The 19,866-nt window shown below is 40.7% G+C and overlaps 1 protein-coding gene across 1 annotated transcript in view; it reads left to right on the forward strand.

The window, feature by feature from the left end:
* KCNB1 (potassium voltage-gated channel subfamily B member 1) overlaps nucleotides 1–9,319 on the forward strand; it is a 210,040-nt gene extending 200,721 nt beyond the window's left edge. The window contains exon 3 of the mRNA XM_075072259.1: nucleotides 7,029–9,319. Coding sequence (XP_074928360.1) covers nucleotides 7,029–9,047 — 2,019 coding nt within the window. The 3' untranslated portion in view covers nucleotides 9,048–9,319. The remainder of the gene's footprint in view (nucleotides 1–7,028) is intronic.
* Nucleotides 9,320–19,866: the final 10,547 nt, after the last annotated feature.

Genomic DNA, 19,866 nt, shown 5'->3' on the forward strand with positions numbered 1-19,866 from the left:
GAATAGGGACTGAAATTTTAGTGCTTCATGAAACACAAAATCCTCGCCTGCACTTAACCCTGGCAGGCCATACTCATCTGGCTGGGAGCTGGAGACCAGTGCTGTGGAAGGGTGCTCCAAAGCTAAAGTGTCACTAATCATTTCTTATTAAATGTGTTTATGGGAATAAGAGATGGGAGGTGTGAAACTTGCTTTCCCCTTTACATTGTGACTGTAAATCCAGTTGTACATCTGTGTGTTTTTATCAGCAGCTTCTGGCATGGTGGCCCTGAGGAGTGCCCCCACCACCTCTGCAGAATGCTTGACCCTGATGAGGCGGAGAGAGAGAAGTGCTAGGGAGGACACGTTCAGTGAGATTCTGCAAGCCAGTGCTGCATCAGACCACGAACAAAGGGGTTGGGGGGACAGTATGACCAGCAACATGGAGAAAGAAAGAGCAGCCAACATAAAGGTCCAGGAGTCCCAGCAGGACAAGAAGAGGGAAATGGGTCTTCTCAGGCAGCAAATCCAAATGCTTCAGACTCTGGTTGACCCACAGGTCTAAAAATCCCAGAATTCCTCAACTTTTTCAGGCCGTAGACAGTTTCATGGTCACTGGTCCCTTTGCCCTGCCCCCCCACCCCACCTAACATACCACATGGCATCATGGCCCACATCCTTATCCCTACTACTTTGTGCTGGGGAACAGCAAGGAAAACCACAGCTTGCACAGTGAGATCGCCACTTGCTTCTCAAGTGTTAGCTGGTGTCTGTGTAGCCGCTACATTTGTGCACTGAAATAGACAAAAATGTTTGCTGCCTTTCCACTTCTAAAGTTCCACTCCATTAATTTATGTTAAAAGTTTGCATTATGTCACCTGTGGGTTTTTGCACATTTTTTTTTTCACACAATAAAGTTCTATTTTGGGTGAATAAAATTATCTTTACTAGTTCACCACATACATTGCAGAATGCACAGTGGTACTCAAAGCAAAGAATGCTTGGACATGTACAGCAAGTACAATATAACTCATAGCTCCAGGAAAACACCCAGTCATGTCATATTTATAAATGTACAGCGAGCACTACACAATTCTTAGCAGCACACAATGTAGCAGGCCCAGAGAACAGTCCATCACAGAGCACTACCGTGACTGACCGTTAAAGTGCTTCCCCAGCTGCATAGCTCCACGCTGGGCTCTTGTAGTGGCCATGGTGTCTGTTCAAAACCAGCAGACAGCTGCTCCACCTCTTCCCTCCACCTCAGCAGCAGCTTTGCCCCCTTTGCTTCACAAATATTATCCAGGGCACAACAGACAGCTTACTATTGGGATACTTTTCTCACTGAGATCCAATCTAGTAAATAAACACCACCAGCGTCCCTTCAGTCTACCAGAAGCACATTCAACAGTTGTTCTGCAATTGCTTAGTCAGAAATTAAATCTTGCCTTGGTGCTGTGAGGTGGCCAATACACAGCTTCATCAACCAAACGGGCTAGGTCCCCCAGAATTACTATTGGATTTCAGTGGTAATCCACTGGTTGGGAAAAGATGTCCCTGCTTGCAGCTTTCTGAACAGTTCTGTATTCTTAAAGATGCAGGCATCATGCATCTTCCTTGACCAGCCCAGCTAACACTGATATTGGTGAAGTGTCCCCAGTGATCCACCAGTGCTTGCATAGCCACAGAACAGTAGCCCTCTCTGATGATGTACTCTGTGGCAAGGTTGGCTGTGCCAAAATAGGAATTTGTGAGCCATCTATCATCTGCTGCCATTCAGGAACCCCATTGCGGTAAATCAAGCTATCTGTCCTGCACATTACTGAAAGTCACAGTCCTGGGTAGCAGGAGATCATTATTGTCCCTAAACACTTGTGTGACAATGGCCTCTACCGTGGATTTTCTGACTCCAAAATGAGTTCTCACTGACTGAAAGCAATCCAGAGTTTCAAGCTGCCACAGTGATAGCTGCTTGCTTCTCCTCTGTCAGCACAGCCCTTATTCTGGTATCCCTGTGCTGAAGGGTTGGGGCAAGCTTGGCACACAGGTCTGGGAATGTGGCGAAAGTTCTGCACCTGCTGCTAATCATCTCAAACCTGCATTACAATGCGATCCCACCAGTCAGTGCTCATTTCTCAGGCCCAGAAGCAGCATACACCATCTGCAGCTGCTCTGTGAATGCCACAAACCACCTTGACCTGATTGTTTTGTTATGTCCCTTAGCAAGTTGTCCTTGAAGACGTTGCCACTTCACCCATTGGTGTGGTGTTTCTTGCAGGTCTACGAATACAGAAAAATCATGCGTTCTGTATTTGAAGCATTAATGAGAACAGTGCAGAGCTCTGTGGGCTCCATGCTTCTGTCAGAGATGGTGAACACTGAGAAGTGCTGCGGGGTTTTGTGGGATTTTTTAAAAAGGCACCGAAATTATGGGATATAGATGGCATGATGGAGAAAGTTGCAAGCTGGGAGTGTGACCCCTAGAGCCCAGTGAGTCCCACAGATTTATTTCTACCTCACAACACATTGAGAAAAGTTCCCAAAAGGCATCACACTGGATGGTAGCACGTGCCACATGCATCAACTAAAATTTGTAATTCAGCCATGGCCTTTGTAGTGGTCCCTTCTGGCCTTAAAAATCTATCAAGCAATGCCAAGTCAGAGATGACATGAAGAAATTATCTTTCACCAACTGAGGGTTCATTTTTATATAATTCAGTGTGCCAATATTTTTGATCAAAATGTTTCTGTGAAATTTTCCTCCACTTGTCACAGCCTTGTTCACCAAAACAAAAAATTACTTGTGTATGGGCTGGAGTAGATTCTTTCTTTTCTATTCCTTGTTTCTTTTCTGTTGTTCATGATCTAACTGTATTCCTGATTACCTCTGATGGGCACTCAGTTCACACACCTATTTAAGTATCAGAGGGGTAGCCGTGTTAGTCTGGATCTGTAAAAGCAGCAAAGAATCCTGTGGCACCTTCTAGACTAACAGACGTTTTGGAGAATGAGCTTTCGTGGGTGAATACCCACTTCGTCAGATGCATGTAGTGGAAATTTCCAAGGGCAGGTATATATACGCAAGCAAGCTAGAGATAACAAGGTTAGTTCAATCAGGGAGGATGAGGCCCTGTTCTAGCAGCTGAGGTGTGAAAATCAAGGGAGGAGAAACTGGTTTTGTAGTCAGCAAGCCATTCACAGTCTTTGTTTAATCCTGAGCTGATGGTGTCAAATTAGCAGATGAACTGAAGCTCAGCAGTTTCTCTTTGAAGTCTGGTTCTGAGGTGTTTTTGCGGCAGAATAGCATCATCACGACATGTGATATAGTGTGTGGCTGCTGAGCTCTGTGTCTTTATCCTCACACACAACTATTTCAAATTTCATGACAATATATATCTCCAGATCAGTGGCACCGCTATGGGCACCCGCATGGCCCCACAATATGCCAATATTTTTATGGCTGTGATGGTGTCTGACCTGGAACAACGCTTCCTCAGCTCTCGTCCACTCACGCCCCTTCTCTACCTACGCTACATTGATGACATCTTCATCATCTGGACCCATGGGAAGGAGACTCTGGAAAAATTCCACCACGATTTCAACAGCTTCCACCCCACCATCAACCTCAGCCTGGACCAATCTACATGGGAGGTCCACTTCCTAGACACCACGGTGCAAATAAGTGATGGTCACATTAACACCACCCTATACCGAAAACCTACCGACCGCTATGCCTACCTTCATGCCTCCAGCTTCCATCCCGGGCACATCACACGATCCATTGTCTACAGCCAAGCACTGAGGTACAACCGCATTCTGCTCTAACCCCTCAGACAGAGACCAACACCTACAAAATCTCCACCAAGCATTCTCAAAACTACAATACCCGCACGAGGAAATAAGGAAACAGATCAACAGAGCCAGACGTGTACCCAGAAGCCTCCTACTGCAAGACAAACCCAAGAAAGAAACCAACAGGACTCCACTGGCCATCACATACAGTCCCCAGCTAAACCCCTCCAACGCATCATCAGGGATCTACAACCCATCCTGGACAATGATCCCACACTTTCACAGGCCTTGGGTGGCAGGCCAGTCCTCGCCCACAGACAACCTGCCAACCTGAAACATATTCTCACCAGTAACTGCACACCGCACCATAGTAACTCTAGCTCAGGAACCAATCCATGCAACAAACCTCGATGCCAACTCTGCCCACATATCTACACCAGCGACACCATCACAGGACCTAACCAGATCAGCCACACCATCACCGGTTCATTCACCTGCACGTCCACCAATGTAATATACGCCATCATATGCCAGCAATGCCCCTCTGCTATGTACATCGGCCAAACTGGACAGTCTCTACGGAAAAGGATAAATGGACACAAATCAGATATTAGGAATGGCAATATACAAAAACCTGTAGGAGAACACTTCAACCTCCCTGGCCACACTATAGCAGATCTTAAGGTGGCCATCCTGCAGCAAAAAAACTTCAGGACCTTGGAAATTTCCACTATATGCATCCAACGAAGTGGGTATTCACCCACGAAAGCTCATGCGCCAAAATGTCTGTTAGTCTAGAAGGTGCCACAGGATTCTTTGCTGCTTTTACACCTATTTAAGTTCATTTCTAAGCTGTTTCCTGTTCGAAGTTTCTCTCTAGTGACTCGTGCATTTCCATTTCTCTAACAATAATGTTATATTTAACCACAGTAGAAAGAAACACTTAAAAAGGAGAAGTTTCCTACCTATGTTGCCAGTAATACTTTAGTTACTGTTTGTGGTGGAATTGTAAAAATCCACTATACTTTTCACCATTTGTTCTGTTCACTTGTTCCACTTCATTTAGGTGCATGGGTTGCAAATTTTACAGGGGAGATTTTTTTTAGCCAATTTTAAAAAAATGTTTTGCATTACATTGTTTTGGAAAAAGTCACGAAAACTTTGTAAAATTACAAATGGATGTTTTAACACTTAACAAACAAACAAACATAGAAATCTGCAGTTTTTTAGCCGAAATTACCTGGCAGTGTCTCTTTCACCTATTTGTTTTCAAGGCATAAGTAATCTACTTTTGTTCCAAAACCACATCTGAAGTGTACTGCATCAGCCCAACTCATGCAATGCCTCCAAGCATTGCAGAACACATCCACTTTTCACTCCTTGAATAAGAGTCAGGTGCAGTGTGTGTGACTGAAAATGGGTGCGTCTGCCACAGCAGCAAGGAGTGGGTTGCACTGTGTTCCATTTTAGCTCTTGTCCATGCAGGCAGATGTGTTCAAAAGCTTGGGGCATCCTGAGTGCTATGGTATTTGCACTGCTTACAGCTGAAAATGTGGTATGTAAGAGTTTTTTCTCTAATGCTCCTCATGGTAGTTCTTGGTGCTTTCTCATTGAAACTGGTTAAACAGTGTCATTGTGAGCAAGGCTAACATTTCTAACCAAATTGGCAGGGGGGAGAGGAAGGGGGCGAGTTGTTTTCATGTTTTCAACTCAGCGTGTTGAAGTCCTGCCATGGGATTTTATAATTCATTGTATACTGTGGTATATTTAGCCAATGCAGCTTTTGACTTTACATTGTTTTTAAAGCAGAGCAGCAGAAAAGTAAGCATAAAGGATCACCTTGCAGCACAATGAATAAATAAAAATAGTCATAGACATGTATGTTTTGAATGCACTTCCGTATTTTACCAGTAGCCTAAGAAACAAGATATCCTTTCACCCAGTTAGCAAGCAGCAGAATTAATTCATCATGAAGAGAAGGTGCATCTCAAATTGTCCATCAACTCTAAAGCATCCCACAAATAAGTTAAAAGAAAATGTCATCGGCTCTTGAAAGCAGGGAAACAAAAAAAGTGAACGTAATCCATTTTAATGCTTGTATACAACAGCTATGGGTGGACAGCTCAGATACACAATCTTAAGGTTGTAATGAGCATAGAGTAATCCAGCACGGTACCATTTCCTAGTCTCTTCACAGTCAATGATTCAGGAACAGACAGATTTTTTTTCCCCTAGCCTTTTTCTTCTTCTCATTGCATTCTTTGTCCCAGGAATGGGTTCCTAATGGCTGATGTGCTCTCTGGAAGTTGGTGCTGACCTGACGTGACCACCTCAAAGTTATGTAATTTGATGTTCACAGGCAAGTTAGCTGTCTCCCCAGGCTATGATGATGAGTTCCAATAGCTGATCAGGCAAAATATGGAATATTTTGGAATTCTAAGATTTCTTTCAAAAGCCTTGGGAAAGTTTTATCAGGTTTCAAACCAGTCAGGCCAGTTTTCCATAGGTTTTAGTCATTCAGAATGTGTCATATATGGTATAATTGTGCCTGTGTAATGCCGACAGACCCCTGTTTTCAGCGGGTGGGATCAAACATGAGGCCTGTGGATCTAAATGCATAAGCCTCTACCACATCAGCTAAAAGCCACATGACCCTTAGCTAAAACTGTAGCAGACTCGTCAATCTCTAACTGGTCTCGGTGGAGCACCACACCCAGGAGATGTGTGGCTTACACATGCAAGGGAGTATTATTAGCCATACGCATGTGCAGTTACCAAATGAAGACAATTATGTTAACTGTACATTAAATAGGGTGCATTACTACACATGCATTTTGCGTACACAATTGCATCCCCAAATTGGATAGAAATCTGGCTGTCATCTACAGGTGGCCTTTAATGGGTACCTTGTAGATGGCTAATACAAAGCTACTCTTCTGAATTATCTCTCAATCCTCCAGACATTTTGGCTATCTGATACAAGTGCCTTGAAGAGGTAGAGATGAGCAAACTGGTTTGGAGAATCTGTGTTCAAAACCTTCTTTGTATACAAGACACATTTAAAAACTGTTTGCAGACTCATCCCTTTTCAGATCATATTTTGTTATGTTGTATTTATGGGAACTGCACTTGTATAACTAAGGGCAGAATTAGCCTGAGATACATCAGTGAAAATATCCTGTATGTTATTAACAGTGAGGATAAATATTGGAGCATATCTGTTGAGATGAACTAACTTGTTTTTCTTTTATTTGCAGATTTTGGCCATCATTTCCATCATGTTCATTGTATTATCTACAATAGCCTTGTCGCTTAATACGCTTCCTGAACTACAAGGCACGGATGAATTTGGACAAACCACAGATAACCCTCAGCTTGCCCATGTGGAGGCAGTGTGCATTGCATGGTTTACAATGGAATACCTCTTGCGGTTCCTATCCTCACCTAAGAAATGGAAGTTTTTCAAAGGCCCCCTGAACGCTATTGATTTACTAGCTATCTTGCCCTATTATGTCACTATCTTCCTCACGGAATCAAACAAAAGTGTACTTCAGTTCCAAAATGTACGCAGGGTGGTTCAGATATTTCGTATCATGAGGATACTTCGAATTTTAAAGCTTGCCAGGCACTCAACTGGTTTACAGTCCTTGGGATTTACACTAAGGAGGAGCTATAATGAGCTTGGATTACTCATCTTGTTTTTGGCCATGGGCATTATGATCTTTTCCAGCTTAGTTTTTTTCGCAGAAAAAGATGAGGATGATACAAAATTCAAGAGCATCCCAGCTTCCTTCTGGTGGGCAACTATCACCATGACAACAGTAGGCTATGGAGACATCTACCCCAAAACTCTCTTAGGCAAAATAGTTGGAGGGTTGTGCTGCATTGCTGGGGTGCTGGTGATTGCTCTTCCTATCCCAATCATTGTAAATAACTTCTCTGAGTTCTACAAAGAGCAGAAGAGGCAGGAGAAAGCCATCAAGCGCAGAGAAGCTCTTGAAAGAGCAAAAAGAAATGGCAGCATTGTCTCCATGAATATGAAGGATGCTTTTGCCCGTAGTGTAGAACTGATGGATATTGTGGTTGAAAAGAATGGAGAAAGCACAGGCAAAAAGGATAAAGTTCAGGACAATCATTTATCCCCCAGCAAGTGGAAATGGACCAAGAGAACACTCTCTGAAACTAGCTCCAGTAAATCTTTTGAAACTAGGGAACAAGGATCTCCAGAAAAAGCCCGGTCCTCTTCCAGCCCTCAGCACCTGAATGTCCAACAGTTGGAGGACATGTACAACAAAATGGCAAAGACTCAGTCACAGCCAAACCTCAACACTAAAAACACAGGTCACCCTGGAAAGCAAAAAGAAGAGCTAGAAATGGAGACGATTCCTGGCCCTACGGTCCCTTTATTGACCACCCGTGCTGATGGGATCATTGACATGAGGAGCATGTCAAGCATTGACAGTTTCATAAGCTGTGCTACAGATTTCCCTGACTCTGGGAAATTCTCCCACAGTCCACTTGCTACACTTCCCTGCAAAGGAGGTGTTAATCCAATTCAGGAGCAAATCAGGGCAGAGGGAAGTGGAACCAGGTTCATGGAGATAAACCCAAAGCCGGAAGGCAGCCATCGCTCTACATTTTTCATAGAAAGCCCCAACAGTTCCGTAAAAGCCAGTAACCCTTTAAAATTAAGATCTCTGAAAGTCAACTTTATGGAAGATGACAACAGCACATTAGTACCAGCATCAAATGTACTGAGACTATATCCAGATGCTCTCAAGAACAGGGGAGCTGCTGCCGCTGCAGACAGTTCCTTACTCTCTGATCAATCTTTAGTCAGTCCAGAAACCTCTATCTACACCACAGCGAGTGCTAGAACACCCCCAACGTCGCCAGAGAAGCAGATAGCAATAGCTTTCAATTTTCACGATGCCAGCATACATAAATATATAGATGCTGACACTGATGATGAAGGTCAGTTGCTTTATGACTCAAGCCCTCCAGGAAATGTAAGTCCCAAATACAATATTACAAACAGTGCTTATCTAAAGCAAAAAGACAATATTTATAGAATGGAGAAGAACCATCTAGAGAGCGCTGCTTTACCCACCTCACCAAAATTTATAGGGCAAAACTGCATTTACTCCATGGAAGGTATGACTGGAAAAACCCAGGGCAATCAGGAGACTGTCAGACTAGAAAATCACATTTCACCCGAGGTCCATATATTACCAGGTGGTGGAGGACATGCTAACACCCACGATCAAAGCATCTGACATATGCTCCAAAAAACTTGTTGAACATTGAAAGGAATGTCTTTACGGTCAACACAATGAACAGGAGCTTCTGCATGGCATGAACTGTGACTGAAGCAAGCCACTTGTTTCTAAAAGTCTGAGGGGAGGCCTGGTGTGGGTTTATGAAAACATCCTTCTCTGGTACAACTATAAAGCTGTTGCCCGATTCATCTTACAAACATCAATGAAAATAAAGATCGCAAGTCTTGCTCACACTTTGATCTCCTTTCATGTCCTTCATTGAAGTCAGCATGACCAAATATACATCAACTCCCCTTGTACAATGGATCTCCTTTTGGAAGTGTTAACATCTGATTTGTGTTACTTCCATAGAAGAGACCAGGGCATCCAGATTTGAACTCTGGACCAAATTACTGGGGTTGGTATAAAGTTATCAGAAACACAATACTTGTTGCTTCAGGGCAGTTGTTCCAAATAGCCCCATCTGCATCTTTCTTTCTGATGGATACAATGTCTAAAGCTAACAGGGAACACTTGCATTATGGGTAAATCTAAGCTTATGTCTATTTAAAATAACAGTGATCTAGAGAAATAAATTATTAAAATGCCCTGTGTGTGTTTAATTCTTCCAGATACTGTAGGACCTGATGTTTTCTTTTGAAATATCATCAGGGTGAGTTGCACCACTTGTATCTAATTTAAAATGCCCCCTAAGTAAAGTAGTGAAACTTGCACTTACCCACCGCTAAAACCAATACCAAATCTGGGGCTACAGAGGGGCTTCTAAGCCACAACCCACACTGGGGGAGTGTGAAGGGGCCGTGCAGAAGTAGGACTCTCCAGGGGCACTTTGGCTGACTCAGCCGGAATTCTTCCAGGGTTCTGCGGGAGAATGCACCTGAGTGAGAGCTTGACACATTTACAGAATGTAACATGCTTCCTCTTACTACTCGTCCATTACCCCATACCACCTGTTCTGTGCAGAAGGCAGGGACCCAGGAGCTGCCCTTTTTGGAGAGTCCAGGCATTCTAGGCTTGTATACTGCTTGTGTTGCAGCCTGCCCCTACACCAGAGTGTAAAGAGTGGCAGTGATAGCTCCTTGTGCCTCTCCCATTCTGACTTCCATATTCACTTAGGGGTCAGCCTCAATCTAGCTCATAAAGTAGGAGGAGAGGGATGAGACAGTCTGAAGCATTTTGCACTCAGTCAATGCTGAATGACTAGATATGCAAATGTTAACTAAATATGCAAAAACAGGACTTATTTAATTGTACACAACAGGCCTGATTGTGCTGTCACTTCCACTGGTGAAATCAGGAGTGATTCCATTGAAACCAATGAAGTTACACTAGTGTAAAATGGATATAAGTGAGAGGCAAATCAGGTCAAGTCGCTTAATAATATTCAATCTTTTTCTTAAAAATGACCATTTTAAACAAATGCAACTAACAGCAAGAAGCTTAGGTTTTAAACATTGTCCTTCTATAAAGTTATTTGACTTGTGTAGAAAATATTTTTTTCTTTAATTTTTAATATTAAAAAAAGCACTTTCTGTTGAGGGTTTTTTTTAATTATTATTATCTTGGGGGGGTGGGTTGTGTGTGAAGGTGGAATAACAAACCAGAGTATAAGAATCTAGCACTTTAAACAAGCACTATCTTCATTTGTGCCTCCTGTTATGACTGTGATTTGTTACACACTTGTAACAAAACACAATCCGTCCTGTGATAACTGTGATGGTAACACTTTATGTTGTCTGTTTCTATTGTAAAGCTAAACTGTAAATAACTTATATCAATAAGAGTTTGATGCATATTTATGAGTACCTGCTGTGATGTGTAACTATTTGCATGCAACAGGTCTTGGTACATAAATATCAAGTGTCGCTTTATAAAGAATACTCCACATCTCTAGGAAGATAAACTATCTAGGTCTGGTGCATTTTGTTCCTTTCTATTGCAAAATAACTGTTGGTTGGTCCTGAATGTAACTGTCTGTCCACTCTATACTATACTTCTGTCTATCAGTAACAATGAATGCAGCACGTACAGATGAAAGCAATAAGCACACGTATGTTTTAGGAATTGTTATGGGATGTAACTATAGCTTTGTTAGGTCTGTACTTGGAACAGTACTGTACACATATTTGGATCAATTCTGCTGTCAGTATCCAGAGCAATTATCCAGATTACTCTCCTCATGTTGGGTTAGAGCTTGAGGTTCTTCCTCAGTGTTTTTACTCACTTCTTAATAAGGTTGAATCCTGGGAAATTTCCTGAGTGAGAAGAGAGACAGAACAAACTGAGTAAGGACCTCAAGAATTAGCCTAGTGACAGAACAGACCTCATTCCATGCAAAATGTTACACAGCAAGTACTCAAAATAAATAAAAGTACCTGTCCATACAGAAGCATCTTCAGAGCACTTATATAGGGCCAGTTCCCGAGGGGTCATTAGTCAGTTTTCACTCAGTCTTCACTCAGACAAAACTCATTCATTTGAATGGGCGTTTTGCTTGACTAAGGACTTCAGGCTTTGGCCCATCGTAAATACAAGTGTACTTAGGGGAACTAATGTAGTGTGTTGCTGAGATACTTGTTAAGACTTATTAGAAAGTAAATTTAAGGTGGCTTTCCAGCAGATAAAGCTTTAAGTATTGATTGATTCTATGGGCTGCTAGGCCATAGAGTGGAAATGTGAATTTTTAAACAGAGCAGTCTCGGCATAATCTCAATTTTTCAGTCATCAGCCATGTCTGCCATCAGCACAAATGTAAAAAATTAAATAAAAAAATTAATTCAGGGAAAAATAACTTTTTTTTGATAAAGTAAATAATAGTGATTTCCAATTTAAATATTTTTAAAGCTGATGCTTTCATGTTAAAAAAAGTCATATTTTACATGTCAGAAAAGTGATCATATTTAAATATAGCCATACACTGTAGTGTTTACCACACATTCATTCAAAGTGATGTATTTGGTTTATAGATGGCACTGACAAAAATGTATAGATCAATAATTGTCATTTTTTAATAAAAACAACTGGTGCAACTCTCCTTGTAACCAAAGGCCCTCTCTCTCTGCCTTGTGTGATCAAATCTGACACACACCTCATCTATTTAGTCTTACCATTAAAGTAGCATTTTATTGAATCACTTTTGAAGTGGCTGTCAAAAGTATCATTAAATTTCTACCTTTTAAGTCTTAATGGCCAAAGTCCTATAGATTTCTTATAGAAAGAGAATAATGTACAATTAAGCATATAATATGCTTGAAGAGCATTTCTTTCTTATTTGTGTGTGGAGATGTAGCTCTTATTTTGTGCCCAGTTAAAAATGAAATATGCTTAACTTATTTTAATGAAATAAAGTCTGAATAAGAAATATATATCTATATATGTGTGTGTGTGTGTACATAATACATATATATATATGTAAGCACTGGGAAATCTACTCTCAAATGAAAAGCTAAGCTAGACTGAGAGTCTGTACTCATTACAGAAGAAAAGGCAGTGCTTTGAAAACGTAAAATTCACCAAATCCCATAGGTATTTAAAGGGCAACTTCATTTTACAGTTCATTTGATAAATGTTTCCCTGATCTTCTAAAATTGGAGGGGAAATATGTAATATCTCTTGCATCAAGCTAAAGTCTGCAGATCAGTGGCTAAGATCTGGCATTCAGGTCCTTCACTGTGTACCATGCGTCAAGCAAGCTGATAGAGTTTTATCTACTGCAGCAAAGGGCATCACAATCGAAAGGACTATGTGCATATGATGTCTGGATTCTTGCTTGTATCTTACGCAATCTACAACTTTTAAAAAAGATATATATTTATGGAAGGAATGGATGCAGTTTTCTTAACCAGGAGGCAAAAGGTTTTTTGACTTTTAGCTTTGTACAAAGGAAAACAACAGTAACTTATTGTAGTAGATTTCTCAGTGCCTTTTCTTAGAAACTTCACCTAAGCACATTTAAGGAAAAACAAAAACAGACTCTCCTGTGAAACCCACATTTTATGAAAGGTTCAAGAATCAATAAGAGAAAAGAAGAAAGAAGAAGAAGAAAGAATGCCAATGGAACACATATTCTCTTTCTGATCATACTGTGTCAAAGGCCTGGGGAATATTTATCTGTGCACATCATGTAGAAACAAACCCTACACGGTTGGTCTCTTTGGCAACTATGGGTGTGATAAACTGTAGCCTTTTCTTCCCTTGCAGCTAATATGATAAACGTTTTTAAGGAAAAACAGTATTCTCTTCTGTAAAATTGTAATGTATTGTTAATATTTGTATCTATTGTATATTTATGTTTTGACAGAATTATGGCTGGTACAGTTTATAATAAATAACAAGGGTATTTAAAACTCATTACAAAGACAAGGTTGCTAATGCCAGGTTCTCTCTGTTGATAAGTTCCGCATAACATTAGCTCCAATAGTTTTTACCAGATTTCTCAAAAATCCTCATTTTAAGCAAATAGTCGAATTCCTGGGTAAGGCAATGAAACAATGGAAACTATATGACATTTATGTTGTACAATATAGCTCAGACAGTCAATAAAATGAGGAGGTGGAGCATCCCATATATCTATTTCTTTAGCAAAGCTCTCATATTATCAATTATTACACTTACGGTAACCAAAATGAACCAAACATTAGCTTAGATTGCTTTTGAATCACCTAGTTGGGCAGAACATGGCTTTAAATAATTCTTGATTAAAGTACAGATGTTCTAGTTACCTCTATACTGTTTGTTTGCCATTGTGTTGGCTCGATAAGTATCTGATATATGGAAAAGTCATGTGACTTTCATGCATTTCAGAGTAGTCTATTTTTCTGTTCAGATTTTAAATATTATATATATAAAATATAAATATAGATCTGTATTTTTAGCAAATTTATAATAGGGCAAACAAGTCAAATTTCTTCTTTTTGTATTACAGAATAATATATTAGCAGCTATTGTTGTTCATTTACATAGCTGATTTCCTGAGTGTTTTTTTTTGTTATGTCTCTGTTCTGAGAACACCTGAAACATCCCTCCTGAAGCAGGTCTGCAAAAGGTCACAGAGTCTCTTTGATGTCATCATGTATTTGTATTTTCCTGCTTGTGGTCCTTAAAAAATAAACAAAACACAAGGATAGTACATGGAAACTGAGATGTGTTTTCTTGGAAAAAAAAGAGTCTGGGCCAGAGAGTGATCACAAGTGCAATGGTGTAGACTGGGAAGAGCTCCACTGACTTCAACCCTTTGCCTTTAGTGGAGTTTTTCCAGATTTACATTGCCCTGTGTGTAGAAGGGACTAGATTTGGAAATCACCATCATCATCATCATTAGTGATGGAGTCAACTACAAAAGTTTTAGCCATGGAGTTGGGATAAGCACCAGAACTGAAAGTTCAGGCTCTTATCCAACTTGAAGACCTGATGATGTATTCTTTATTCAGGTAAAGTGACTCTGAAATTCCAAGCCCAGTGGGAGTTTGGTCTAAGTAAAGCCTGCAGGATCAAGCAGTTGTTCTGTATTTTGATATTGTCACCTACAGTCCTGGGCAAAACCAAGAATTGTGGAGAACATATATTTATTCAAATTCCTAAATATACAAGTTTCAGAAAGAGACTGGATTTGGGTTTGGTTAAGGCAAAATTTTGTCCATATACTTAGTTCTTCTTAATCATTTTGCTGCTCCTCAATTACAATCTCACCTACAATGAAACAAAAATACAAGAGAAAAACAAATGCCTTGAAATGTACCCTCTCATGGCCCCATGGGAAATGAATGGGGAGTTTGCCTGGATAGCTTTGGCCCTAAATCTATGCATAAATATTACTTTTTTGAATTGGTCCAAACGTTTAAACATAAAATTAAAAAGATACGACTCTTGGCACATTGGCAGTTTCTTTCCAGAGTTGAAAGTCTAGTGCAGTACCTTCTGTTAGCCCAGCTCTATATTTACACAGCTCTGGTCTCTTTGTGGAATTTTCCTATATGCCTGCAACCCTAGAGAGCAAACCTGAAACATGATTTAATTAGACATCTGTACATTTGACAATGTATAAATGATCAGCAATCAGAGTATGAACAAGCTTGTAATGACCAGCAAAGGTTGCCTTGCCCATGATTTATACATTAACAAGGCTCAGCTACCATGAGTGGAACTATATGAATGGAAAATGTGTGTTTCTTTTTCTGATAGGGAACCACACCTCCAACTAGCCAACGCAATAACCCTGCACATCTGATATCTACAATCATATAAACTGCCCTCCAACATGGCATACCAATAAAATACTTGGTTTACTCAATATATTATGGACCAAATTCACCACTGCAGTAAGTTGCATTTGCTTATTCCAATGTTAAATTTGACTCTCTGCTAGCTCTCCTGCATTAGGAAAGAACACATCCAAATGCCAGTCATCTCACCAATTAAAAGGTGATTGTTTCCCAGCCTGTGTTTTGAAGCCATGTACCAATATAATTAGGCTTTGGGGCTTAAAGAAGTTATTTTTCTGCAAGACAAAAGAAATCTTCTGAAAGCTAAAAGTTCATATTCCCCTTTGTTGCTGATGTTACCTAAACCACCAATAAGTGTCCTTTGACACCAATGGTCAGGTGCCACAATTGTTCATATCTGTAAATATGGCTCAGTTTTGCTTTTCTCGAGTCTGGCTTCATCGCACAATAAATCATGTTAGCAGCTTAGAAAAGAATACTTTTCATTTTAAAACAGTGCTTAATACTATTATATTGATGATCCCTAGGTCTGAGCAAGGATAAACATTTGAAATTTTAAAGGGATGCTTATAACACTGACGCTATGCGGTATTAAATAAGTAAACTTGGACTCAGTGCAAAGCCCCACTATATTCAGATCTTTTTGAGATGCCAGCAAATATATTTTAGGGAAAAACGAAAGGCTTTGTGTGATCTCAGGGATGGAAGACACCTATTCGAAAACCATCTGGATAGGGGGAGGTGAAAGGCAGGAATAATTAGATGGAAGTGTGTGAAAGAGCATGACAATCATTTCATTCAGATTTGTTGGTGTATGATCATTCTGTTATTTCTCTTTAAATGTGCAAGATCATCTTGGGTGAACTCCTGGCCTCCACTGAAGTCAATTATAAAACTCACATTGACGTCAATGGGACTAGATTTCACCCCATATTTTTTAAATTTATCAGGACTTTAGACAAGGACTTGTTGGTTGTAGGAGTAGTTACCAACAGATATTGTATCCGTTACTTTGATTGTGTCACACCTTTTAGTCTCCTTGCGAATCTGCAATTAAGACCAATTCTGAGCTATGTGTGGTTATTGTGCAGTATTTCAATTTTGATCTGTCTCTGACATATTTCTTGTCATTTATCCTCCTCTATCTTGTTTCTGAAGTACTGTTGAGCTCATTTTGCCTCATATGCCTGCTATCTTTGTTTTATATTCTGTTGGTTTGAGCCCTGAGGGATAGGACACTTCTCAGTCCTTGCCAGCTTTTTGATGGTTGGTATACAGAGTTGTTTTCACAATAAAACATTCCCTGCTGGTTTGTCATTGGGGCAGATCCTCCATATTACACTGAACTTTGAAGCCATGATAAGAAGTGATTCTCAATACCTAAGACCAAAAGGCTGGCCACAGCTCCAAAATTGTACCATTTTTAACCTTTTTATATATTATTGGCATTAGAAGAGTTTGATCTGCTGTACTCAGCTTTAACATGGAAGAGTCCTGCTTTTTAATCAGTCCAGTGAAGTGGTTCTTGAATCGAGAGAAAACATCTAAAGATGCACTACTCTTTGTGCTCTTAAAGACATGCCATGTTGTAACAGACGAATGACTAGTTAGGGAAGTTACAGCTGTCTTTCACTATGCTATAAATCATTCAGAATTTCACAGTGCCTGCAGGGATAGAACACATCTCCTCCTGCTCCAAAAGCACAGACCCTCATCATATCAGCAAACACACTCTCCGTTAGCGATATAGGGCCTACGAGCCACAGATGAGCAGTTCTGATTGTATTCATTAGAGGGCAGTGAGGGGCATACAAACTAGCCAGTATGAAGGTGCAGTAAAAAAGGTACAGGTTTTTTAAAAAAAACCATTTAAACAGTAAAGCTGGTATTTAACACCAAATAAAAACTGGAAAAAATTCTTGGGACACTCCTGGCAGATCTGGGTGGAATTATAGTGAGAAAGGGCAGAGAATATCAAGTCTGATGCTCCACTGCTTTACACCATGTTTAGTCATTTTATACCTGTGGAAAGTGGAGGCACTAGTAAATTAGGCCCAAAATGTATACTGAAGGGTAGTCGTTGCCATACAGTCCTCCTGCCCCAGCAGATTCTGCACAGTCAGCAGGTGTTCATCGTTCTATTAGATTGGGTCACACTAAGGGCCAGCGCATCAGAAGATGTTTTTTCACCATTTGAGCAATATCTGCTCAAGACCCTTATGTTTTGGGGTAACTATGATTCCATTAGCCATATACTAGTGTACTTAGAGTCTTAAGTTTGGGGAGAGCGAGGGTTTGGTGTGGGTTTTTGTTCGTTTGTTTTTGGTCAATAGTCCTTCTTTGTTGAAGTTTATTGATCACTCCAGTTGTTTCTGTAAAAAATAATATAAAAAAATTAAAAAAATCAATGTCTTTATATGCATGTAGTGGTATGAAACTGTGATCAATGTGTGACATTCAGAAACTGTACTGTCTTGTAAAATATGTCCAAATGTCTACAGATTTAAAAGCAATGGTCCCCTACTGCAGAAATAAATAAAAAGGTATGGATAAAACTGAGCCTTTGGTTGGTTTATTTTATGATCATATTTACTGGCCAACGCTACAATAACTATGGTCAATTGGCACAGCGATTCAGGCTACTTGAAACCATTGCAACTGACAGCAGATTTTATACAGTACCTTATTTTCCCATATCTAGGGCACTGATTCAGAAAAGCACTTAAGCACATGCTGAACTTTAAGCATGTATTTATGTCCCATTGACGCCAAAGAGACTTAAGCATATGCACGAAGTTAAATGTCTGCGTAAGTGCTTACCTGAATAAGGATGCTTTCTCTGAATTAGAGCCTAAGGCCCAGATCCTTAAAAGTATTTAGGCACCTAACTTCCTGGACTTAAATGTTTTAGGACTGTACATTGAAATATACATTGATCTAATTTAGCCACAACTCATCTCAGTGAAACAGACCACTCGCCAAACACTATTCCATTCTGAATAGTGATGTGTTTACAGATATCAGACTGGAGAGCATAATGATGAGAGCCCTGTCATTTTTAAGCTTTGACCTTGATATTGGGATTGATCACAAGCAGATGGGATACCAGCAGAGTTTGTCAGATAAAGAGCTCTGGATGTGGAAATTAGCTAAACAGGTTGCACGTATAGTTACTGGGTCAAGAACCTGGATTTTCTGATTGAGTAATTGCATTTTTCTTCTCTAGAAAATGAAATAATGAGAGGTTAGTTAAGTTGTGCAAGACATCAGAACAAAGGGCCTTTTGCACTACTCAGTTGTACTTTTCTTTGAGTTGGTGAAACTATGTTTTGAACTGACATACAATTCCAATATAAGATAGGAGTCTTCAGACCTTTAACACAAACCTCCTGATTTCTAAAGACAATTAGCTTCATTTAATTCGTACACTTTAATTGATGATGAAATTTAAAAAAAAATAATGAAAGCACACACCTTAACTCAATGTTTCTCAAATTGGGGTCTCTACTTGTGTAGAGAAAGTCCTGAGAGGCCGGGCCGGTTTGTTTGCCTGCCCCATCCTCAGGTCTGGCTGATTGCGGTTCCCACTGACCACTGTTCGGTGCTCCAGGCCAATGGGAGCTGCTGGAAGCGGCGTGGGCTGAGGGACTTACTGGCCACCTCTTCCAGCAGCCCCCATTGGCCAGCAGCGAACCACGGCCCCTGCCACCGAAGTGCCGCCGAAGTGCCAGGTCTGCGGATGCAAGTCCCAGGGCTGAAGGACCCCCCTGCCACGGGTCTTTGGGGCACTTCAGTGGTGGGTCCTGGAGCAGAAGGACACCACCACCACGGAATTGCCGCCGAAGACCTAGAACGGAAGACGCTCTGGGGGCCCCGGAGCGAGTGAAGGACCCCTCTCCAGGAGCCCTGAAAAACTCTCGTGGGGGCCCCTGCAGGGCCCAGGGCCTGGGACAAATTGCCCCACTTGTCCCTCTCCCCCCGGGCACCCTGGTGGGAGCCACGATTGACCAGACCTGTGGACGGGGCAGGTAAACAAACTGACTTGACCCGCCACAGGCTTTCCCTACACTTCTTCAACCCCAGTTTGAGAAACACTGCTTTAACTAGAATTGGCCATTTGGCCATACATTTCCCCAATCTGCACAAGCACTCACAGTAATCACATACACAATTTTTGTGCAAAAAGGTACACAATACATGCACAATTGTGTCCCTAATTTGTCCATGCAGCTACCGTATTTGCACATGTAAATTGGATACATATATGCACAAATGGTCAAATCTGGTCAAATTATGCGCATAGGCATTTTGAATAGCTGCCTTCTGTTTTTTCAGTCTCTTTTCAGTTTAAGTTTTTTTAAAATTATCTTTTGAGTATCACACTAGCTGATAGTATCTAGCATTATTAGACCTAAGCACTAGGACTCAAGAGAAATTTTACAAATTTCAGATAAAACCCCTGATTCCAAGAAAAAAATTCTGACAGAATTTGGCTACATTTCCCACTGATTTTTTTCTTCTTTCTTGTCTAATTATCTGAGCACAGGAATGCCTGAGCGCTAATATGGGCTCTGGAACTGACTTGTTATGTAATC

Source organism: Chelonoidis abingdonii, chromosome 14, assembly GCF_003597395.2.
Source record: "Chelonoidis abingdonii isolate Lonesome George chromosome 14, CheloAbing_2.0, whole genome shotgun sequence".
Lineage (NCBI taxonomy): Eukaryota > Metazoa > Chordata > Testudines > Testudinidae > Chelonoidis > Chelonoidis abingdonii.